This window comes from Pholis gunnellus, assembly GCF_910591455.1.
Source record: "Pholis gunnellus genome assembly, chromosome: 4".
In the NCBI taxonomy this organism is placed as follows: domain Eukaryota; kingdom Metazoa; phylum Chordata; class Actinopteri; order Perciformes; family Pholidae; genus Pholis; species Pholis gunnellus.
This window is the reverse complement of record NC_136530.1, coordinates 24,213,676-24,238,495: the sequence shown is the minus strand read 5'-3', so window position 1 is coordinate 24,238,495 and position 24,820 is coordinate 24,213,676. Positions and strand designations below refer to the sequence as shown.

General features: G+C 44.9%; 1 protein-coding gene across 3 annotated transcripts; it reads right to left on the bottom strand.

Moving 5' to 3' along the window:
* Window positions 1–38: 38 nt before the first annotated feature.
* sned1 (sushi, nidogen and EGF-like domains 1) lies at window positions 39–23,220 on the bottom strand. 3 transcript variants are annotated; one of them, XM_079158289.1, is made up of 32 exons: window positions 22,901–23,220; window positions 16,373–16,660; window positions 15,576–15,716; window positions 15,269–15,431; window positions 15,058–15,183; window positions 14,679–14,792; window positions 14,016–14,129; window positions 13,340–13,453; window positions 12,352–12,399; window positions 12,143–12,250; window positions 10,638–10,730; window positions 10,357–10,491; window positions 9,922–10,041; window positions 9,493–9,609; window positions 8,365–8,508; window positions 7,770–7,943; window positions 7,537–7,650; window positions 7,320–7,436; window positions 7,097–7,210; window positions 6,884–7,000; window positions 6,484–6,771; window positions 6,199–6,382; window positions 5,838–5,950; window positions 5,254–5,532; window positions 4,456–4,597; window positions 4,254–4,336; window positions 3,604–3,699; window positions 3,165–3,281; window positions 1,113–1,200; window positions 912–991; window positions 783–811; window positions 39–648 (listed from the first exon to the last, which is right to left on the bottom strand). In XM_079158289.1, the coding sequence occupies exons 1-31, from the start codon at window positions 23,117–23,119 to the stop codon at window positions 786–788; spliced, it is 4,176 nt and encodes a 1,391-aa protein (XP_079014415.1). In that variant the 5' UTR covers window positions 23,120–23,220; the 3' UTR covers window positions 39–648; window positions 783–785. The 3 variants fall into 3 exon arrangements, with proteins under 3 accessions (XP_079014415.1, XP_079014416.1, XP_079014417.1); XM_079158290.1 differs by having other exon boundaries at window positions 7,320–7,433; XM_079158291.1 differs by having other exon boundaries at window positions 10,357–10,488.
* Window positions 23,221–24,820: the final 1,600 nt, after the last annotated feature.

Below are 24,820 nucleotides of genomic sequence, written 5' to 3'. Positions count from 1 at the left end.
TTATTATTAAAATATTCAACTACAAAATGGCCTATAAACACTATTTACAGAATAGCGAGCAGTGATGCCTGCTAAGACACAGAGAAGGATATTTATACACAGGAAACACTGTGCGCCATTGTCAGAGCAAGAGATGAATTCATGGAGTGTGGAGAAAGCATACATTTCCCATCGTCTTTATAATGAGATCGGGGGGGGGGGGGGGGACTCGGAACACTCTACAGTTATTTTACCTGAGGGACAACACCTGCAGCTGAATCACAAATCCTAAAAAACCTCTCCTAATGTGTCAGCATGGACATGGACATGAGGTATATAAGGTCTCCGATGCGGTGCAGCCGACTGCTCACCGTTAACATTTGCACACGTGTGTGTTTGTGCTCATTGAGCATCTCGAATGATAAATGATGTGTCTTCTCATGAGGCGTGGAGCTCCAAACACAGCTCTCAGGAATGAACAAATGCAACCTTATTTCCACATGAATGATGGACTGTTTCTAAAAAAAAAAAATGTTACAGTGGGCTCTGACAGAGTTTCTCAGCACAAAAAAATAATCAGTTATTTCAAGTAGATTATAAACACCAAATTTGAAGTTAGGGCTTTTCACATGACAGTGATGACGGTCCTTTCATCAGTACCCGAGTGCTCTATGAATAAAAGAAGAACATGTTTAAGACAATTGTTTAACATCTTTCGATCTTGTGCATATACAGTACATGATTGGAGGGAACATTTCATTGCAAAAAATACAATTATGTTGATTGTGTTAAAGAAAACAAACCTTTTATTGTTGTCTGTTTGTTCTTCTGACTGTTAGGAAAGACAATATCAGGGTGTGAAAAGAGTCGCATTGGATTCTTTGCTAAAAACAACTTCAACACTGCTCAGACAGCCTTTTACTAAAACTCACTCTGACTTTTCTTTGGAGGCGTCGGTTCACAAATCTCTCGATAACAAACATCCTGCTGTACTTTATACGTCCTTTTGTACCTGCGAAAGGATGAAACACGGATCCGTTTAGTCACAAACGAGCTCTGCTTTTCTTCAGCTCCGTGATGAGAATAAGCATGCGAGGCCAGAACTGCAGATCCACAGCCTGGAGGTGACTTACAGGTAGTGGCACACTCCACCCTCCCACACGGGCACACTCTTGGTCTCAGAGTAGAGACGGGTGCAGGGGTGCGGCACTCGCTGGCACACTGCAAAGCAGATGGTCACACAACGTGAGGTATTTTCAATGCGTTAAACAGTCTGCTGGATGGTTTAGGAGTCATGTGGGACGGAGCCGGGCCCTTCTCTCCGGCTGATGGATGGTTTTAGGAAAGGAATGTTTAAACAATCTGACGCTGGATGTTTAGGTGGAGAGAAGGACTCGAGAGGGGCGAGGGTATGTCCAGTGTCTCCTCGAGCACAGCTTCATCAACATCCTACTAGTACTGGAATCCGGCTCATATTGTTTGACTGTGTTTGTCACTGTTTCACTTTGTTTGGGAAGGTTAGATGTCATAGAACATAATTCCTAGTTAAAGTGGAAACCGATCTAATGTATATACATATGTTCTCATAGAACCTTTTTTTTTTCCTGTTCTTTCATAAACATCAACGTAGTTTTTACAGGACGTCGAGAAAAATAGGATTCAAGCAGATTATAGCTTTTCATAAAGGAGGAGTGACCAACGATCTGAATAATTATCTTTCTAAATCAGCATTCCTGATTAGTTAGAAGTGTAGCTGTGCATTCACACCGGTGGCCTAATTATGTTTTCATACTGGCCACTATGGAGCTAATGCATTCCTACTGGCTGTCATCCATAGAAAGTAGTACTGTAGTAGCAATGTTGAAAAGACTTAGTTTTACAGTCACAGATATGTTTAATAAAAGCTGGAAGCTTAAGTCATAACTGTACAGTATATCTTAAAAATGAATGAGATTCCAGTCATCTCAAGATTTGGGAATTTTGGGCTCTTTAGGGTTTCGATTTCTTTCTGAGGAGTATGCCTTCTCTTCTAAAGACAGGAACCCTCAGAAGTTATTAATGTAACACTGTCTCCCTGAAAAAATAAAATAAAGTGGTGCAACTAACATGGTGCTTTGTGCCTTCGCTGGGACTGTTTTCATGTTGCACACTCATGCACCCCTAACCCTCAACGTTAACCAAGCCACTTATAAATGTCAGAGGGGTCAACTGTCAGCGGAGCGTGTTTCCTGCTTTTTAAGAAACCAGAGGTCTATGCATAGCTCAGAGCTCTGTGTCAGCTTACATGATGACATGCAAATCTAACCTCGACCACACTGTGAATTCACACCGTGAGATGCTACAGTTACGTTGAGAGGAAACGGAGCCCGTGGCAACTCAAAAGACGGGACATGCTACTAATTGACTGTCGGAAGAAAGCCTAGCAAACAAAGGGAGAACATGCCAACTCCAAATATGCTAAACTAGGATGTGAGCATGGTAGACATTATACCTGCATACATCAGCGCGTTAGCGTGTTGAGTACAGCCTCACAGGCCTGCTAGCATAGCTGTAGACTCTGATGCTTGTTAAGACACATTGTGCAAGACTTTATTGTTTTAAAGAAAACATTTGACATGTGTTGCTGTCAGAAGATTTCATAGTAATTAACCTCGGAGTCCGTCCCACTTGGCAGGCTCTGGGTGTATTAGGGTCAGGATCAGATGGAGACCTTGTAGAGGTCTGGACCAAGAGTTGCACATTGGTTTTTATCTCCTCTCTGGTGTTGTGATTATATGGGGGATACACTGTTTGAAGTTGAGATATGTAATGTTACTGTATGTCTGTGTATGAATGTGTGCATGCATGCTGTACCAGGATCTTCTCTGGCCAGATTTGAGTTGTAATAAACTTAGATATTCAGGAAAGGATAACTGGGGTCACTGAGTTAAGACTGACTTTCACTCAGATGAATAAAGTATTCCACATCACGTGTGTACCCTAACTCTCTAAAGCCAGATAGGATAGGCTCAAGCCTATATAGATGTCGGATGGATGGATTGAAATGGATGATACTGACTTCACTGATTAACTTGTAGTTCAAAACTCACCTGCAGAAACCATGTGTTCCGATGTCTACTTTCACTGGACCCCCCCCCCCCCCATGCGTGTGTGCGTACGTGTTGAGAGGAAGCACATAAACTTACACAGCTCACACTGTCTGCCCTTGAACCCGGCTGCGCAGTCGCAGATGAAGGAGTCGCCTCCGCTCACACATGTGCCCCCGTTCAGGCAGGGCAGACTGCGGCAGTCCTGTGGCAACTCTACAACACAACAGCTGCCGTCAACATCCACAGTACAGAGTGAGTATGGCTCTCAAGTTTCAGGCCCACTACTCTGCATTACCTACAGCTGTTACACCACTCCCCCCCCCCCCCCCCCCCTTTCCTTTTATTTTTTTTCTTCTTCTGAATGCAACATCCTGTCTTTTACGGTGAGCATCCTCATCGATATTTCAATCGCAGCGCTTGGCAAACGCACACAACACCAATGATAAATGACACGTCTCAGTACTAATGAGTAGTCTGTGCACCACATCACCTGGGATCAATTACAAGGGCACATGCGCCACTAAAAAACACCTACCAGGCTTCGTTCTTAAACCTTCTTGAATCTCAAGTGCAAGGCTGATTTTGTTTGTTGTTTCTTCCATCTTCTCTAATCTCATTGGTGTGTCAGGTCCTGCAAGGGAAAACACTTCCTGTCATGGATCAGCGTACAAACACAAAAATGAATGATGGCAATATTTAGATGTCATACTAAATGAGACAGTTTAAAGGTTTTTGTGTGCGTTCCGCAGCCTGGAACAATGAAACATCACTAATTTAATAAAATGGTCAAAATCATATTATGACATCATGGGCGTAGCATCATTAAAAGGGGCAGAACAGTTTCTTAAAGGAAGCTTATTCTCTAGAGTCTAGAGCATAGGATAACATCTGTAAAACAGTTTCTCTGTTTAGGCTTTAGGCTGTAAACACACACACACACACACACACACACACACACACACACACACACCATCACACACACACAGAGAGAATGTAAAGTTCCTCTGCTGAACTGATCTGGGCTTAGAAGCAGAGGGAAATACTTTATTGGGCGGTTTTTACCTTGTTACATTTTGTGGGAAATACCGTATCAAGCACATTCAATATTTTAGAAAATTAGTCAATCAGTGTCATAGTGATGACTCACTGAATGTTTATCCCATGGTTGCTCCCACGTGTACTTACTAGTGCGATGTCGAACGGCTTTTCGAGGCAAGTGAGTGAACTTGGCTGTTATCTTTCCCCTTCTGTCAATGAGTTCTGTGTATCTGCAACATAGACAACAACGTTGTTAATTAGCATCAGCTGGAGTAGCAGATGGAAACAAATTCTAACCCTTGTATATGTTTTTATGACCGTTTAATAACCATCAACACTCCGCGTGTACCTGGGCAACTCCTCAGCGTTCTCGGTTTCTGTCGTGCCTCCCAGGTCCTGAGGTAGAGATGGGGGAAGTGTGCGTACCGCCTGAGTCCCCTGTCCAGTCCCGCTCGGCCTCTCTCTTCTCCCCGATCGAGGCCCCATTGGCACTGGGTCAAAGGAAATGTGTGCAGAATGTGTTTAAAAATCACTTATTTGACATTAGGAGGTTTATCAGCCAGACTTCTTGGTCTTCTTCTTCCTACAGCTCCTTTTAGAAACAGAAGGTATTGTCAATACTGTTTTTTTGTTGTAAGTTGTATTTATATTTTTTATACATTTTTCTTCATTTAATTTTACATTTATATATTATTATTGATTTGTTTAAATACATTTTACTAACAACTTTAATATCACTATTGCTATCACTCTTTTATTTCTGATTTATTTATTTGTATCATTTATGTATTTGAATCTGAATTATTATAATTTGTTTATTTTTAATTAATTATTTTTCACTTAATATTTATTATCATTATTACAATAGAGGTATTCAACTATGTCTATTTACCATTCTGGAAATAGGCATTGAAATTTAAAAACTGTACTGCTGATCCAAGGATGCTGTGAACTTTTCAATAAACAAAACTGTAAAGAAATATAGATATAAATAGTATACTTTAGGGTATGGCTAGGACCTTACCTACTCAGTGTCTGCTTTAGCTAAATAGCTGGGCATGGCTTCAACATTGTCAACACAAGAGACACAATTTCCAAAAAGCAGCACACTCCACAGAAACATGCTTTCTCAAACACAGACACTCACAGGTAGTGAAGGCTAAGTGTTGAGGTATGCTGTGGATCTGTTCCTGCCCTGTGCTTTTCACCGACGTCAGGGCCACATAGTAGTGCTGTCCTGGCGTCAGTTCGCGCAGGGTATACGATCCTAATTTCCCGTTGGGCAGGAAGCGACTCCTGGTGTTCAACCCTCGGGTCACGTTGACCACGAAGCCATCTGGGACGTTTCTCGGGTGGCGGCTCCAGGTGATCAGGGCTGAGTTAGTGGTCACATGTGACAGGGAGAGGTTCTGTGGGGGGAGAGGCCCTGAGGGAAAAACACATGTAGATGGTCACATTGTTTCATGGGCAGCGTGAGGATGGAGGATGAGCTAAAGAAAATACATGAATTAATGCTTAGTACAATTATCAGTTGACCAGTTGTCACACAATTGTGTTGATTAAATAAACAAACGTATGACAAACGTTTACAGCATTTGCACAATGAATGATATGCGCATAGAGCTGCATTGCATTTTAAAATTAGACTCGACACCCCTAACACACTAGCATCTAATCGGGCGGCGAGTTATTATCGTTCTAATAACCTCTAAATGATGACATGTGACCTACTTGTCCAGAATTGCAGTGGTCCAGCTGAGTGGCTGGTGGAGGGAAACTCATCCGGTCTGATTCCACTTTGAGTCAACACATCCAACGTGTACATCTGACCAGGGAGTAATGAACTGGGAAACAGAAAGAAAATGGCACTACAGCAAACAAAGAATACCTGACATCATCCTCATAATACTGTTGAGGGCCTCAAACAATGATTAACTAGCGCCCTCTAGTGGCTGAACGATATATCACCCACAGCCATTTAAAGTGCAGCGCCTCATCAGCACCATTTAGTGGACACACAGGATGCTGCAGTTCAGTGCATCACGTTGAACTTCTGGGTTGTGAGTGTTTGTAGCACAGCGCAGAACCTCACCTGAAGCTGTGCTCTGTGGTGCTCGTGTTGAGCACGGCGGTGCGAGCCTCGCCGCCGTCTGAGGGCAACAGAGACACGTGCACCCTGCTGACGGCCGCATGACGAGCCGCCTGAACCAGCCAGCTCAGCCACACCTGAGAGGAGGACACGTTGACCACCTGAAGCTGCTCCACCGGCTCAGGTCCTAGCACAGAAACACACACATGAAAACGCATCCGCACACAGAGGGAAACACTTCCCAGAAGCCTTTTTTCTTACTAATACGCCATTAAAGAGCGCGCTCACTGGTGCGTATGAGTGCGGTGGCAGGCTGGCTGTTGTCGTTGCTGTTGGTGTTGCGTTTGATGGAGAAGGTGGAGATGTTGTACAGCAGGCCGGGCACCAGGCCTCGCATGACGTGGGAGGACTGCTGCCTCTCCAGCATGTCGGTTTTGGGATTGCTCCATCCCAGGGGACCGTACGTGACAAGGAACCCGCTCATCAGGCTGTGTGAGGGCTCCGGCTCGTCCCAGCGCAGCTCCACCTCGTTCTCCTCCACGCGCAGCACATGGAGACCGGAGGGAGGCAACAGGTCTGGGAACAGTGGCAACCTTCCATGTCAAATTCATTAAATAATTACAGAGTTGTCTTTGCAATGCAAAGGACGAGCGACAGAGAGCACGGGGGTGGTGTGACTCTCACTGACCTTTCTCACAGTCTTTGCCTGTGTGTCCGACTCTGCAAACGCAGTTGTAGTTCCCTCTCTTGTCACTCCTGCAGAGGCCACGGTTTCCACAAGGCTGCAGTACGCACGGGTTCTCCACTTGGGGGCGACAGAGACGAGCAGTTAGTACGGCTCGGTTCACGCCTTAGCGCGACTTAGTGCAGGTTGTGTGAATTTTGGTCCAAAGCCACTTACACATCTGGCACTGGTCCCCAAAGAAGCCGTCTTTGCATGCGCACAAATAATTCCGCCTGTAACCTCGACACACGCCTCCATTTAGACAAGGGTTGGACTCACACCCGTCCTGCTCTGCACACAGATATGTAGAGTGGAATTTGATAGCTGTCCTGTATAATCGGTATGTAAATAAAATGTATAAGCTTCAAAAGCAATGCAACAGTTCGAATGAACATTGTACCTATTTCACAGTTCTGGCCTTTGAAGCCTTGAGAACAATGACACACGTAGGAGCCGGGCCGGTCCTCACATGTTCCCCCGTGCTCGCAGGGTTCCGACAGGCATCCGTGTATTTCTACTAAGGGAGAGGACACACACATATACACAGGAAGGTCAAGTGTGTGTTTGCATGCACTGAATTTTTGCATTAATATTGGACGACTATGATCAGGCTTTACCTGTCTGACAGCGGTTTCCAGTGAAGCCATCATCACACTCACACTGGTAGGATCCGACCTGGTTCCGACATGTACCGCCATTAAGACAAGGCTGTGACAGGCATTCATTGATCTCTGTAATGATGGGGAATGAAGAAATTAGGACACTTTTGTAATTACTGGAATGTCATCTATTAGGACTTTTCATGGATCATTAAAGAGTGTGTGTCCATGTGCCGGTGTATGTTACACACCCTCACAAATGGGTGGCTGGCTCCAGTCTCCCTGAATGCCACAGATGCTCTGGGTGGCTCTGGGCACAGATATGAAGCCTGAGTGGCATATGTAGACCGCCATGGAGCCTGTTGTTGTTGAGGAGAACTGCACCTCGGCGTGCTTCACTTGTGGAGGCAGCCCGCAGCCAAGCGCTGAAATGAATACAGACGCGTTGCTAATGTCAGCTCGGCTTGCATCGTGACGCAAGCTCACAAACGCCGGGGCTTAAAGGAGCTCATCCAGGAACATGCTAACAGCAACGGAGGTGTTTTCCATCCAGCCTCTCTGTTTTTATCCTCCTAAAATTATCTCCAGCATGCTGTTGGAGCACGCAGACGTGAATCATCGGGTCGTACTTTATAGAGGTTATGTAGCTGCTCTATATCTGTAAATGTGGGGCCTCCAGTGCAGCAACACTGCTAAAATTATCTTCAGTTGGACAGCCAGTATCTCTACACTCAACAGCTCAGGATATCCCCTGCCTGTGCCAATCTATTGAAGTCAGTGTTACACAAACTAGACTACAGCATCGGGATCTGGACATTATTGTGTGGTGACACGCAGTCTGCTTACCTGCAGGGGTTTGTACTGAGCTCCTGCTTCTTTCACAGTGCCTGCCGCTGAAGGCCTCTGTGCATTCACATTTGTACTTTCCTATGTAGTGGAAACATGTCCCCCCATTCAGACACGGGCTGGAGGCACAGGGGTCTGGTTTCCCTGCAAGAAAACATACACACTGAGTAATAATAATAATAATAATAAGGACAAGAACAGTAAGTAACATGTTTGATAATGATACCAAAGACTAGAACGTCTCTCAGAGAGTGTAGACCTCCCTTAAGGCCAAATTCCATATCTCCCAATATTAACAAAAGTGAAAAATCATTTGCGTATCCGCCATGTGAACCGGATCTGCTTCAGAATTGAATGGGTTCTTCCTTTGCCCATGCCAGTAGTTTTTCTGTATTCCAGCTGACAAACAAACAAATAAGCCAAACCAAAAGAAACCACCTCCAATAACAATGTAAATATATAATATAAATACAGAAAATTACTATTTAACAAATGACCCCGTTACTAACGAAGGTCTCTGGTCTAAGATCCAAGAGGAGGGTATTCCACCGTTACGAGAAATTAAAAACAGCTACTTCTAAATGAACATCTAAAAAGAAGATCAGATGTTGGACAATACAATGAAAGGCAGTCGCTGATAGAGGAAGTAAAAAAAAAGTAAAATCACTTTACATTAAGTTCTAAAAGATAAACGTAACGTTCTTAAAAACCTCTTAGGGAGCCTAATATAACGACTGTTGCAGTAATCTAAGTGACTTGTAATAAAAGCATGTGTCATCATTTCAGCATTGCTCTGAGTTACGTTGTCTAATTCTGGAGATGAAAAAAAGGCGTTTTCATGACCTTGGCAAATATGGCAAAATATGGCAAAGATTGGAGTGTAAAGCCACTCCCACATCTGTAACTTTTGATCCTACAAGTAGAATTGTTCTGCTCACTTAGTTTTACAAATATGCGACTCATCCAAACATTAATACCAGTGTCACTGGGAGCATTCAAAGCACTGGAAGGGGGGGGTTCTGGCAATTTGATTGCTTTCTGTGCATTTCTACTCAAATGCTTTCAGGAAAAAAACGTTTGTGCACTGAGTACAAAATGTGTTGAATATTACTCGAGGGTGGCACTCACCCACTTCACAGTGTTTTCCAGTGAATCTGTACGGACACACACATCTGTAGCTCCCTGCCTCTTCCTTACAGGAGCCTCCGTTGCGGCAGGGGCCAGAAGCACAGGTATTGAGTCTAACTGGAGAGAGACAGGGAGAAGGGAATCCTTGAAGCAGAGACCGGCTTTTAATCACGAAAAAAATAAATCACTTCCAGCACATTGCAATTCAAGTCATAATTCAGGAAAAAATAGGTCATAACTCAGTCAGAAGTACAAATTATCATAAGCCTTTCGGCGCTTTGATATTTCAAGCAGCATTACGAGTAATGGCATGTTTCCTGGTGCATTAAAAGCTGGGTTTGAGCCTGAGTAATAAAAGAAGGACGTTTTGACAAAGGCACTTCATAAGTTCATGTGAAGTCATTCTTTTTTTGAAATCAATAATGCTACCTTTTTCACAGTGCTTCCCCAAATATCCGTATTTGCATTCGCAGGTGTAGCCTCCGTCCCGCTCGTAGCAGTAGCCCCCATTCAGACACGGAGAGGAGTCGCAGACCGATCGGGGCTGTACTGAAAAACACACAACGAGACTTGACTGTGTTCCATTGCACTGAGAAACCTCGTTAAATGTATTCATGTGGGCTTGGTTGGAACCCCCCCCCATAGATTATCTGTCAATTTATGATTGGAGCAAATGTAAAATCCCTTTGAAATGTTCCTCCACATCGTAAATACAAACTGAAAATGTGACCATTCCCTCTGAAATACAAAGTGAACACATGTAGAGACCAGTGTGTTTAACAATGTGCTTGTCGCCGTAGAAACCAGCTGCTCACGCAGTGACGCATAGCTGCGAAGTGCCGTGTTGTTTGGTCGGTGCCTTACCATAGGGGTAGAAGTCCTTGTGGTCCAGCTCTGCTGCACTCGTCTGACACGTGCACAGATAGGTCCCTCCGTACTCCAAGCAAGGACCGCCATCAGGGCACGGCCTGCTGTTACTGCATGGCGTCTGGGTTACTTCTGAGAGGAAGGCATTGTGAATGGCAGGTTCGCAATTTCTGGTTTGAGACATTTGTGATCTGACAGCGACCCAACGTTTCTTTTTCTTTCAACATTAATCCAAGCTCTTGTAAGACACCTGATAGGATTATACGTATCATACTCACCAAACTGACAGTAGAGTCCTGTGTAGCCTGAAGGGCATTCGCAAGTCCCGTTGATGTCCACACAGACACCCCCATTCTGGCAAAGACATTCCTCTGCAGACACAGGAAGAGAGAGAGAGAGAGAGAGAGAGAGAGAGAGAGAGAGAGGCTCAAAGCTGGGAAGTTTGCTTGAGCGACTTGAAAGCAAGTATGATGTTAAGTTCTCAGTATTGGCCTTCGCGTAAACACAGGCGGAGGGTATAAAGTTCAACATGTGTAACATATGCGGAGCGTCTTTCATCTGCTATACTGTAAACCATGCATTGATTCGCTGTCATTTCTCTTCCCCTAATCTTTTCCAACAAAGTGCACGGGACCAGACGATTACCAGTCAGCGCGCTGCACATCCGCTCCGTACAAATTGGAAGAATGTTTTTTATTTTCCTCTCCTTCCTAATTGCAGCAGCGGATCAAAGGACGTGGCCGTATCGCAGCAGAAGAAAGGCTTCCCCCTTTTGAAGTCCCGGCTGCTCGGTGGAGGGTATTATTTTTCTGATGATATGGAGCATATTTTGTGACCAGAACGCACGGCCCCCGAGGGCAATTAATGGATTGTTAATTTGCGAGAGCCACTTTCATTGGCCACCTGTGCGGCCCGGGCCCTTTGATCTGGGAGCCCTGATTAGGCACTTCTGAGTCCCACTACTTTCTCTTCCTTGGAGGATCGTGCTCCTTTTTCCACTGTGCCGTCCAAGTGAGCCAGGCAGGAAAGTATTTGGGAGATTTAAGAGAGCCTACATAAGCACTGAGAGATATTTCAGCTCAAGGGTGAGAACTAGCATGCATTTGCAATAGCTCAATTACTATTAAAAAGCTTTTGGTGGAGAAAAAAAAGAAAAAACTGCTATCAGAGGGTGACACTAACCTCTCATGGGAGCCGGAATTAGCTTTAAATGGCTCACTAGTTATTTCCTAAAACAAATATAATGGGATACAGACATCAAACGTAATATGAAATGACTTAATAAGCATTTATGAAAGGAAGGTATGAAGCATTAGCTGAGGATGATAGCGTTTTACATATTTTGTGCCCTATGGTTATGCAAGCAGCAGCTGTGTGCATGAAACCATGGTGTGGTGCGATGGCCGACTTCCAGAGGAGCCAGTAGCGGTGTGGAAGCATGCATATTTCAAACAGCTCTGTCTGAAGAAATGACCTGAATACCAAAGAGCGGCTTTGACTCATAAACAGGCCTTTTTAAGTCTAGACAAAGCACTTCCTCTTGTTGGTAAACTAATAAAATGTGCTATAAAACAATTATTCGCAACATCAAGCGACTGGTTCCCGTAGTAAACTGGGCGAGGCCGTGACAGTTTTGATAATTACAATAATCCATCATCACAGCAGCCTCTTCCAGGGCAGAGCTCCAAATTCCTGTGGGATAGCACAGCTCCTCTTTAAAACCTGCTCCCTACCTGCCCAGCTGCCTGCAGTGAGCGCCAGCCGGCTCAAAAGTGTACAATACCTTCACACTCGTCACCATAGAAGCCTGGAGCACACGTGCAGTTGTAGGCTCCCGAGCCGGCCTCTTCACAATTCTGGTGCTTCGTGCAGTCGTCCTCCTCACACGCGGCTGCATATGGGGAAAGCATGACAGGCGGTGTAATCATCAAACTGCACAGGAATAAAAAAAAGAAATAAAACTGGCAGAGCTTAAGCTGTACGTGCTTTTACCTGTTTGGTTTTCCGCCTCGGTTGAATTGACCTGCAGCAACACCAACTCTGAGAGAGGAAGAGAACGTGCTTTAAGGGGTTAAAGGGCCACTTACCTCTGGTGGCATTTAGCAAAGCAGATTTATTTGCCCAGGTCAGGAGACACCTGTCTCTCAGATATATGCTGCCTCCAAAGAACCATGGGCGTAAATGGAATCACGGCATTGAAAATGTTAAATCGAACATTTTTTTAAAAGATGTCTCTCCAGAAAATGTGTCTCTGTTGCTCTGATCAAGCTATATAAATTACTTTCTTTTTTTTCCAAAAGATATAGTCCCTGTGGAAGCTGTACACATTCCATTCACCTCCATTGTATTGGAATGGCAGCAGATATCAGACAGATATCTCAAAACCTGAGCAAATAAACCCAAAACTATCTGCAAGACTAGATATCTCCAACTAGAGGCAAGTGTGAAAGATGCGATAAAATAAAATCTGATCAAAATCAGATGTATTCGGTATTTTGGGGGAAGAGCAAAACCGACACATACAAGCTTGATGTGCAGCCGCAGCTGATGGACAAACAACCAGAAGAAATGTGCACATGCCACAGTCCTCAATCACAGGGAAACTAGCCCTAAAACTCTGGCAGAAACTCTGGAAAACAATGTCAGAGACTTATACTACAGTTTCTGCTAACGTAAGAATGTGTGACTTTCTATGTACTCAGGGGTCAAATGTTTTGTGACCATATAGGCCCATTCTATTTTTGGTAACACCAAATGTATGTGATGTAAACGTTTGACTTTGGAGTAAAGACGTATCACCGGAGAAGCGACAGAAACTGCTCACTTAAACAAAGAGGTACGATAGGATCTTCTTCCTGCTTGTTCAGGTTGGAAGCCAAAGAGAAAGGCAAAAGTGGGACTTAATGTCAATGAGTCCTATTAAAAAACATTTTTGCTAAACACGGTTTCTCTGGCAGAATTTCAGTTGAATTCAAGTCACCTGTCTCGCAGAGCGCTCCGGTGAAGGCGGCGGGACAAATACAGGTGAAGTTGGCCACCTGATCGACGCACTCTCCTCCGTTCAGACAGGGCTGCGACTCGCATTCGTTGATGTCTGGAAGGTGCACAAAAGCCAGCGAATCAGACGAGAGAAGTTTATCCGCTGTTGATTCTGTTTCATGTTAAGAATTTTCACATGGAAAGGCAAGATGTGGTCGCGTAAGTCAAGACATTGAGCCGGATTGAGAGCAATGAACCTCCCTCCTGAAAGCAGAGGGTTTCATTGACCAGGTGTCTGGCATTAGGAGTAATCCCGTCTCATGTAGATACAAGGATTCATGAACTGTGCAGGGCCTGATAATTCAATTCCCCACTGGGTTCAAGTTTCATCAACAATCAATCACAAGAGGAAGCAGATTAGTTAATGTCTTTTTGGAAAACCAACCTAGCTTCAGTGAACTCTCTCACTGTGGTTCACTGCTACGTTGTGTGACCCGAGGAAAAAAAAGAGTTGTTTGCGAATGAACTTCAACTTGGACCTATTTTTTTAGATAGACTGGGGAACTCTTTGGATAAACTGCCAAAATGATTGAGTTTGATGTAGAAAGCAGCAGAAAATATTTCCTCCGGAGGGAGATGCCTACTTTTCCTCCGGACTGTGAAAAAGCCCTGCTCACCTGTCTCACACAGGACACCAGTGTAACCCGGTTCACACACACAGGTGAAACTGCCAGTGCCTTGAACACACAGCGCGTTGTTGAGGCACGGTCTGTCTTTGCACTCGTCAATGTCTGTAACACACACACAGACAGGGACAGAGAGACACGCTCATGGAATATTTACTCAGCTGATTAATATATCCGCCACACTGCTCCACTCACTCTGCAAGTATGTGCTGCTGGCTGTGAAAGGTATTAGAAGAGGTTTGATACATCTCCACAGGCTGGACTGTGGGAATAGGCACAGGAGCTCCAGAGAGGCTGGACCAAGATATTGTCAAATACTTAATCTAAAATGCTTTTTTGTGTGTGTGTGGAAACTGCTTGATGAGGCACAAAATACCTTAATTAATCAGAGTTTTTCCAGGTCTTTCAGCCTATATTTAGTGCATGCATAGGGTCAGAGAAGAAGTGTGGAATACTTTGTAAAAGTGTCAGACCAACTTGTTTTGGGGTAATTGGCTATTGCATATAAACTGTATGTGGGTTTGTTGTACATGCTGTGACTTCAAATACGAGACATTTTCATGTAATTCTACAAAAGGTATTCTAGAGAAAAGGAATACAAAATGAAATTGTAACCGCAGTAGATGCCAGCATTAAGGGGAGTGTGTGTTGTACCTGTTTCACACTGCATCCCAGTGTATCCAGGTGGACAGTGACATAGGAAACTATTAATCTGGTCTTCACAAGTCCCTCCGTTCTGGCAAGGACTTGAGGCACACTCATTGACATCTACAGAGACAGGAAGGAAAACAAAGGAGGTTGTGTGACTCTATTCATTAGACGAAAACCAAAGGTCAGTTAGGTTATGCCGGAGGAGAAGGCAACGGATTTGCATGAAGCTGATACAGGTATGAAGGAAATATCCTCTGGCACGTCAGGTGAATCCTCGTCTTTTTTTTTTCACAAGTTGTTTTTCCTGGCTGCTCTCAGGTAGACAGTTATTCATTCACAGCGCGCCGTGTGTTTCGAGCCCAACGGAGCGACCGTAACTCACCGATCTGGCACCGCCGGCCGGTGAAGCCGGCCAAGCAGGAGCAGGTGAAGGAGGGGTTGCCTGTGATGCAGTCGTCGATGCACTGTCCTCCGTTCAGACACGGTCGCAGGTTCGGGCACACTGAAGCTGGAGAGAGAGGGGTTAGGGTAACAGGAATCCTAGAAGAAGCACACGTTTTATGAAGAACTAATCTCTAAGAAGCAGGTCTTACCGGAATCATTGCAGCCACCCACTTCCACATTCGCATCGTCTATACGGAAGACCCATTTGCCCGGGTAGCCCACGTTGGTGGTTCCCTCAACGTTCACCACGTCAGCCGTGCGCGAGCCGGGGATGTTGAAATAGCGATTTCCATCGCCGGCGTTGAAACCTGCCTGGAAAGAGAGTAACAAAAAAATGGCTGAATCAGAGTTCAGACACCTGAAAAGTTTAGTTTCCATCTTCACAGCAAGCAGGTCATACTGTACACAGCAAATGAACTGTTAAGATGAACAAAAAACAAACAAACGTGATCTTACCTGCGCTGCAATCCCACCCAGCCCAGCCAGGTTTCCTCCACTGCTGGCATGCATGCCCGTGGTCCAAGTGATGTTATTGTACTGGAATATCGTGAAGGAAAGCTCTCCATCTGTAATAAGCACCACTTGGAAAGTATTTACCTGCGTAGAGAGGAACAGACTCGGTTAAACCATTTCCTGATTTCCACGAACTTCGGTAATAATGCATGCATCCGACAGACTGCTCGTGTTAACGGTACAGATTCCTAAACCTCAGACGGGCTAGAGACATAATAGACTCATCTGGGCCTGTTGCCGAGGGAGATGACGAGAAATTCACAATTACAAATTGTATTTCCTGGGACTTTGAGATTATCTAGGCCAGTGGCTCCAAGTAGTTCATATCTATCAGATGAGCCCATAGATGAGTCCATAACACCACCCGCCGTGTTCCACATGTTGTCATTTCAGTTGTTTTTAAACCGGACTTTAAGTAACACAACACAAAGTGGATATTGTTATATTTGTTCATATACTTTGCAATCTTACTACTGCCATTTGAAATGGCAGAGGCCGGATCTTTCAGCCATTTAATCAGTACTTTTAGCATTTCAATTTCTCTGAGAGCTTGTGAACTAATTGAGATACTCCACATTCTTTCCACATGCCCTCTGGAAACTACAGAAGTACCCCCTGAGGTTCAAGTACCCCTGCTTGGGAATCACTGATCTAGATACTTCAAACTTCCACAGAGGATCAGAGCTGCTGAAGCAGTAACTATATGCTAGAGAGCTGTAAAGTTATGAGTGAGTTTATACCGGTGTGAGGGAGTTGCCTCCGAAGAAAGTAACTTGGTGCCATGTGGCGATGAGGACCCACGTTGCGTTGAAGTTGGGGAACTCTGAGAAGTACGCCTTGACATCGCCCGAGGCCCTCCTCAGGGTGGCGGAATCCTGGCTCTCTCTGTAGAAGACCCTTCCTGCTCGACGGTTGTCCACATCAGCCCAGAACGGGGCCACGACCCTCCGGTCCCCGGCGATCGGAAAAGCCACAGGTGTGAACTGAGACACCTCCCTCAGGAAAGACACGAGGCCATTGTTGTTAACCTGAGGAGAAGAGAGTCAGGGTCGGAGTGTGTCAATGGGACGAATCCCACAGTTATATCATTTACTCAACGTGTCAGATGAAGCCACTGTGACTTGTTTGTATGGTTAGGCGTGCGTAGAGTGGAAGTGCTGAGGAGAAGAGGGCCGGAGGTGGACGACCGGAGGTGTTCTCACCTCGCGGGGCAAACAGCAGCGACCGCTACCGTAATGGATGTTTGCACTTCCCATGTAGCAAACAGACGCTTCCTTTATTCTGTGAAATAACAGCAGCTGAGAAAACCAAGTTTCTGCTGCTCACGCACCCGCAAAGTCATCACGCCGAGGAAGACGTCCATGGCCTTTAAATCCACAGGTGTCTGCCAACGGCAAAGTAACCAAATACATGAGCCCATACTGCCTTTCGTCCACATGTCTTCTATGTGAGAAATGCACAGTCAGCACGGCAGATATATACCGAAGCATGGAGAAAAATCAACCTCCTAAAAGATCAACTTTAACAGCTCAATGATTGGTGTAGCACTGAAGCAATTTGGCAAATAACTGATTAGTCGATCCACAGAAATTAAACCAACAACCACTGTCACTCTCAAAGGTGGGTTTTATAGATTATAAAATAGATTTTTAATGAAAATATTAGTTAGTTGCTCTCATAGATTGGTTTTTATACATTTTTGGCATACTGTTGTTACTCTTACAGCTGCATTAATTGACTTTTTAGCCACTTGAGGGCAGCAGAAGAAGCTGTAAACCCAACATTGATATACTGTATCACCACCTTATAGAGTTATATGGCGAACATGTCTGCAAACTGATGCCTATTAACCCATCCAGCAGAGAGAAAACAGCGCAACATTAGCATTCATTTAGAGACGGCTTTCTCTCCACATAGCAAAAGTAAACCCAACATTCATTCTCCTTTTAAATCAGATTTGGTCTCCAACAACTCCAGGGGAAAGTATCTGACTGCTAAATCAAGCACAACGTCCACCAGCTAGTTAGTTATTGTTCGGTATTGGGCAGATTGTATACAGTTGGTTGATCAGAGTTTTTTTTGGGCTGAAGCTGGAAACAAGTTTGATAGAAGTGGTGAGATTGAACCAAAACGGCGATGTCACAGGCTGTAAAACACAAAACCAGGAGCTTAAACATGCTCGAAGAACTTACGAAGTTAGGTGATAATTATTTGTGGGTATTACTGCAAGCAAAAAGAAATTTGATCCATTTTTTATATAAAATATTGAATGGTACAGCTTTAAACTGGAAAAAGGGATTACACCGTGCGATGGAGCAACAATAAGGATTGCAAGCGTAAAGCCACAGAACAAAGACAATAAACGTGACAAATGTTCATGTTTTGCTCGAGGGTTCACTGCCGTGGTGCAAGGTAAAAGACGTACTGTGAGCGGTGGGAAAAGGTACCGCTTATTGATATGACGAAGATCTGTTGTACAGGAAGTAAATGAGGTGTGTTTCAGGCGGGGTGGAGGATATTTAGGGGAGAAAGTCTCTCGAAGAGAAGAAACATTAAGAGATTTCTGTGACTCTAAAACAGCACATGGCAGTTTGGTAAATGGTCATTTCAATGATAGATTATGAAGTAGCATTTAGCAGTGAAGCATACATGGAGAGAGTCCTTATATCACAAACATGAGGGGATGTGCGACCAGCCACTGCGCTACATTTTGAAACATCCTAAGACACAAGCCTCTAAACCTGAGTGGAGAGGAAGGTTTTACAGGCTGAAAGGTTGAACTCTACGTGACAGACCTCCTTTCATTTATATATTACTTCTGGATACTATCAACAAAGGGAGATTTCCCCCCCATGGCACCTTTCTGTTTCTTCTAATCGCTGGCGTGAACTTTGCCTCCCCGCGCTCAAGCCGAGTGGCACGTGACGGCGACAACGCAGCATCGGAAGGCCCGCCTTCGCTCCCCGCATGTATGAAAACCATAATTTAAAGGACCTTGCTGTAAAAACAACAGAGGAAGTTTTGTTTGGCACGGCACAGGGGCTAAGTTAATTGCCCGACCACAGTCTTCCCCTCGGCATCAGCGTGATGTGGTGAGAACGGGGCTGATGTAGGGGGAAGAAAAGAAAAAAAAGAGGACCGACTTGCAGGGGCAGCGCCATGGGGTCAGCCAGAGCACTATCTGATAGCGGGAGAAAAACAGGAGAGAGGGCACAGGGCTGCATGAATGATAGGATGTACATGAACTACAAACCTCCCACACCCACATACCCACTAATGAGAGACCTGTGGTGGCAGCGGTCTGGAAGTCACCCATCTCACAGCAAAATTAGTGTAGGAAACCATGCTGAACACACCAAGTAGAGTTTACACCCCAACGCTGGAATATGTTTCATCGCCTAATCCAATCTGTAGTAGCATCTGGAACTGTTTAAACAAGTGTATTTCTTACTTGTTAATATTTTCTAGGGGACTACTTTGACATGGCAATGACCTGAGAGGAATTTAAAACAGAACTCAGAACCTTTCTTTCTTTGCATCGTATCACATACTTTTCTTCTTCTCATCCAGTGAAGGGTGGGTATGCATCACACTTATGTGAGAGTGTGAATGGGTTCAGAGCTGCCTTGTGTTATGTTGTAACATGACCAAGGTCAGAGAGAGGTGCGATTAGTCAACTCCCCCCCCCCCCCCCCCCGTATTTCTTCCTCTCACTCTCATTGGTGCCACTCCACACTACGACTCCCCTGTTATTTTTTTTGGGACTTCTTCTGCCGGATATATCTGGGATTTTGCTTGGGTGGTTTTCTTTAGGGCCAAGCATTTTATGGACAAAAATAAACTTTCATCTGGCTTAAGTCAAGCCAAAGCAAACCCCCTGAATGAAGAAGGTGCCCGTGGATCAGCGCAGGAAAACATTCGTTTTCCCTGTCAAATACGGAGGTTTCACAGTTACAAGCTTGTGCAATTATTTGACGAGACCGAAGGAAGTGATTACAGTATGTGCCCTGGGCCTGTCTCCTTATAGCCACGGCTCAATGTTTTCTCCAAAGACTTTACATGGAGGCAATAAATCCTCACTGCAACAGTGTGGAGGGACTCTAATACAACTTCCATGGTGCAAGTGATGTGGAGGTTTGGTGTAGTGATCATGTATTCAACTAAAATTACAATTTGCAAAGCACATAGTTTAGAATTACAGAGGAAAAATACTTCCATCAAGGGATTTTACGTTAAGAAAGTTGGATTTCAAAATATTGTTTACTGTTTCTGTTGAAAAGCCTGAAACTAGAAAGAAAGGTAAGTGCTGCAGAAAGAAACCAAAAACATGACTTCTAATGATTGTATCTGGATGCATTTAATAAAGTTTTGGGCTTAAAGTCTTAATTGAATAGCTTGTAATTTTGGGAAATACTCATATTTGTGATCTTGCCGATAGTCAGATGAGAACATGTGAGAATATTTCTTGGCTGGAAGACTTCCTGGAGTCTTGTCATCACTGAGAGCTTACAAGGCAACCAGCAGAGACTCCAGGAAGTCACTGCGCCCGGCCAAGAAATAGTCTGGTCCACAAACTGTCCCGTAAACCACAACTTGTTGTTTTTACACAAACAAGCTTGCGGTGTTTGTGCTCAGCTAAGCTAACCATCTCCCGGCTGCAGCTTCATAGTTAACAGACAGACATGAGAGTGGCGTCAATCCCCTCACCTAACTCTCCACAAGAAAGCCAATTTCCCAAAATGCAGCACTGCTCCTTTGAAGTGCATCGCTGACTTTAAGACTTTACGGCATTTTAAAGTACGTGCAGACATATCTCGTCCATGGGGGACGAAGCGTTTCTAACATCACTCAGCCACGTCTCTCATCCCACACATGCATATAAAAAGCACCCATGCAGAGTACAAAGAATAAGAAGTTGATGCGCACATCTTTGGGCCATACATAGTGGTGAGTGAAAGTGAGTGAATGAAAAAGGCTCAAACTGAAGTGTTGAAGCTCTTTTGAAGAGCAGATGAGCACTAGCAGATGTGCAATCTGTGAAGAGTGCAGTTACACTTTAGCACGTTCTTGGCAGGATCTTTTTCAAAAATGTATTTGAATTTGGTTTAAATGTAGTTTATTTCCAAATACACATTCTTGCACATTTCAATACTAAAAATGACACGTTTTCGGCATACAAACACACACAGCGAGCGCACAGGTTTCCATCTGTCCGTGAGTTTATGCATCTACAAGAAATACCTTTGATCGTAACTATCTATTCTCACATCTGCTTTTAAACTCGTGTTCATTCTTCTCTGACCGTGGACATCCTCCTTCATGTTCTTTACACTGGCCGTCCGTAAGAGCAGTGAACCCGCGAACTGCATTGTTTAGGAGCTCCGAAGACGCTTTGCAGATACATCTGTGTTCTGTTAAAGTGATTGGTCATTTCTCCGATAAAGCAGCTGGACAGTTCCAGGGGGAAGACCCCTGCCATGTTATCTGAGGCGTGGGAGGAGGGGAGGGGGACCTGGAGGAGGAGAGATCCCAGCAACATGTGAAAACTCCCAGACACAAACCATAACAGAGGGACAGCCTGGTTACCAGCAGGCACAAGTGGGACTGGGGGGACCCATGTTTGTACAGGCATTTGTAGCGTCTGTTGATATGACTTCTGTGACCAAAAGTCACATGGCTGTGGCGGTCTTTAAATCCACTACTGTTTATCTCGATCACAACTGCTAAAAAGAAGATGTCTTCCGGAAGGGACAAAGGCTGATAGTTGAGGGTTTAAAGGGATCTGCTGTGAGGGGTTTCACGGTATGTGTACTGATGAACAGAATCAGTTATGACAATAAAATAAGGCAGCACCCACAGACCGTCTAAATTCAGTTTGGTTCTCCGGCTTCCATGCGGCGGTAGCCCAGAGGCTTGGAACAAACTACTGGGAGAGAAACTATTCACACAAATGTAGCCCCCCCCCCCCTCACTGAAATATTAACTTTTCAAAGCAGGTCTCTGGTGGCAGGGATCACCATGTGGTCCGCGCGCTTTACAGCAGATGTTTAATGAATTCAGGTGAGGCATTTCAAATGAGCGTGACTGTAATTTCAAGTGCCTGTCACAATCTGTTACGCCTTGCGTGACTACAGAATTGCAGCCCAATGAGATGCAGGGCAAGCCACGGGATATCAGATCGCATCTAACGCGCCGCATTTCGGAGTGGAGTTCTCTGATTTTTATCTCTACATAATAAGATGATAATTAAATCGAAGATCAACAAGCCAAGCAACCAGTTACTTGTCTTATCTTGTCTAATTTGACACCGGAGTTCATTGCAAAAACTGTGAAGAACACACAATGTGAATGCAACTGGGATATACAGAAGCTCCAGACCACTGACACACTGCCGCTGTCCGTGCATGGCGTGTCGATGCATGAGAGTTTTAAAAATGTCTTCATTGGGAGACTGACCTCACCCCCTTTGGCGCAGACGCTTAGATTAGAAAGATGACCTTTGACCTTGCCCATTGTTGCCATGGTTCCTCGGGCTCCCCTGCCCATGGTTTGAAGAGGGGGAGGAGGGGAACAAACGCGGGTGCATAAACCACAACAGGTGGTGTTGATTTAAGGGAGTTCTGCCTTTCCATGCGCTGCAACCGAACCCAATACATGACAAAAGACAGATCAAAGTGTGTTTCGCTGTGGTGCGCGAGAATCCTTGTCAAACCATTCAGCTTCCTCCCGTGAGCGCAGTCTCTCTCTCTCTCTCCGGCGTGCACATTCCCCCCCACAACTCTCTCTGAAAACTGCTCACAGATGCTCCGCGCCAGCAGTAAGAACACAAACTGTCATTTCCTTTAACAGCTCATTGTGGACCTACTAGAACAGGGCTCGCCACTGTTCTGCTAATAGTTTCTCTCTCGCACTCTCCCTCGGTGCACTTGAGAGTGCGAGGAGGGCAGATGTAAAGTGAAGAGAATGTCATCGAGGATTATGATTCCGCCCGTGGGTGGGGGGGGGGTAAACACGATATTCTACAAATGAGGTTACACACCAGAGCTTGTGAGCGCACACAAACATATACAAACTCTCAAAGGGCGCTGCGATGTAGTATTTGGCTGTGCGCCAAATCTCCTATCCCTGAGGCTCTTATACAATCCACACCATGTCAGTTTCAATTGCCAACTGCAAAGTGCATGCACACACATAACTGTACATGCTGAAATATGAAGAGATAAACACACACACATATACATCAGTAAAACACAGTGCTCTGTACTCACGTAGAGTCCCGTGTGCTTGTCTCCAAAGAAGGGGAACGCAACGGAGATCTCCACAAGCCTGGAGCCTCCGTCGTCCTGAGCGTTGGTCTGGGAGTCCCCCATGTCCTGGCCAAAGGGGTAGAAGTCCTCCAGGGGCACGGCGGGTTCCACTCCAGGCAGCAGGTTCAGGGAGAGCAGGGTGCAGAAGCAGGGCAGCAGGGCTCGCAGCACCAACACCATGGCCTCAGCCACCCAGGGATGGAGCTGACAGCGGGCACCGCAGTGGGGAGGGAGGAGCACGCACACCTGAGGCAACAAGAGCACAGCAGAACAGGACAAGAGCGTACGTTCCTCCTTCTCAACCACAGCAGTCTGAATCCTCCCCCGACTGCTCTCTGGCTCTGCCTCTCACTCCCCTCTCTTGTCCTTTAGTAGTGAACGGGGCTTCTTGTGTGAGACGGGGGAATACTGTAGATTCCGTGCATTCTGCTTGCTGCTGGGTACTGCATGAGCTACACTCCGTCTCACTGAAATGAAACGAGGGAAGGAATGAAAGAGGGGGAGCAGCGTGATTCAGCTGAGATGTGTTTTTTTTTTTTTTTTTAACAATCCAGCGATTTGGTCCCTGATGGTCAGCTTAGAAATATCCTCAATAAAAGCTCTATTCTGCCTGCCAAAGGAGTTCTTTCAGTTTTTGGCCCCACCTCCCCCACAGGGATTCACTACCTTGCATAATTAGCTCCTTCCAGCCAATAGCAGAAAAGAGGCTGGTAACTGGATAACCACTGGGCGGATCTATGATAATCAAAGGGCTGCTTTAAAGAAACTCGGACATGATTTTCCCCTTTCAGTAAGACTCCTACTATGTACAGTTACCAAGGCAAGCAAGGCTTCACATCGAGAAGACCTGCGTGTACGCTGGTGTGAGAATGCAACACTGTACAGAGAGTAATGCGAGAGTCAGAACTGAAGTGAAAGAAAGAGTGAAAACAGAGATACTTACATGTGCACACTGCAGATACAATATACTTGTGGTTTTGTGATCATAAAAGGGAAGACCACATATCGTCTAAAGATTTTTAGGGTTGTGGAGGATTACGGAGGGATCGCCAGTGAAACTTCCAGGGAATGACGATCCTCACAGACCTTGGCGTCTGCAGCGATCTTTGAAAGAAAAACACTTAAGACAGCACTGGCAACAGAGAGCGAAGGTCATTCTCTCACCCACAACACTAAATCCACAAAGGCTTTTAATGGGGCGAACCCAACGCCAGAACTCACATGCCATGAAAGGGCAGTGCTGTCCTTCGCAAAGTTCACAGAAAACTGCTTTTTTCTTTTCCCCATAACAAAGTTGTGTGGCGAGTAGAATAAACATAATCATCGATTATCAATTGTCAACATTCTTCTTCAAACAAAATTGTATAAATATGCTCTGATACACCCAGTTTATTAAAAACAATCACAGCTTTTGCACACACACTATATTGACAGAGTCAGAACATAATAAAATAAATGAGCTGCACTATGGAATACTGTACGACTGCCTGAGACACTAATCACAGCGACGGGAAAATCTGCAAACAATTATTGTAAATATTTGGGTATATATTCTCATTAGTATACACAAACAGTGATTAGATGACATATAAAATTGGTACATGATCAATATGACAAATGAGTATAGGAGCAATCACCAGAGCGGAATGAAGCACCAACTAAGGAAACCTTTCATCACAATGTTTCCTAAAAAAAAAAAAATGACACAGCGTAAACAGACTTAGAAACGCCAACTGCAGCGAGCCAGAGGAAATCCTTAAAACAATTTGGCACATCCAGTCCACTTATAAACAAAACACTCATTGTTTGTTGTTGTTGCGTTTTCCTGCAGATTAATGTAATCCGGTGTGCACATGAGCATGGGCGGGCGCCTCGGGAGTG

Coding starts and splice junctions, on each gene's coding strand:
- sned1 (XM_079158289.1), bottom strand. CDS start 23,119: ATGGTGTTGGTGCTGCGAGCCCTGCTGCCCTGCTTCTGCACCCTGCTC. Junction 14,793..15,057: donor CGGCCGGCGGTGCCAGATCG/GTGAGTTACGGT, acceptor CTGTCTCTGTAG/ATGTCAATGAGTGTGCCTCA. Junction 10,492..10,637: donor AGGACTCTACTGTCAGTTTG/GTGAGTATGATA, acceptor CCTTCCTCTCAG/AAGTAACCCAGACGCCATGC.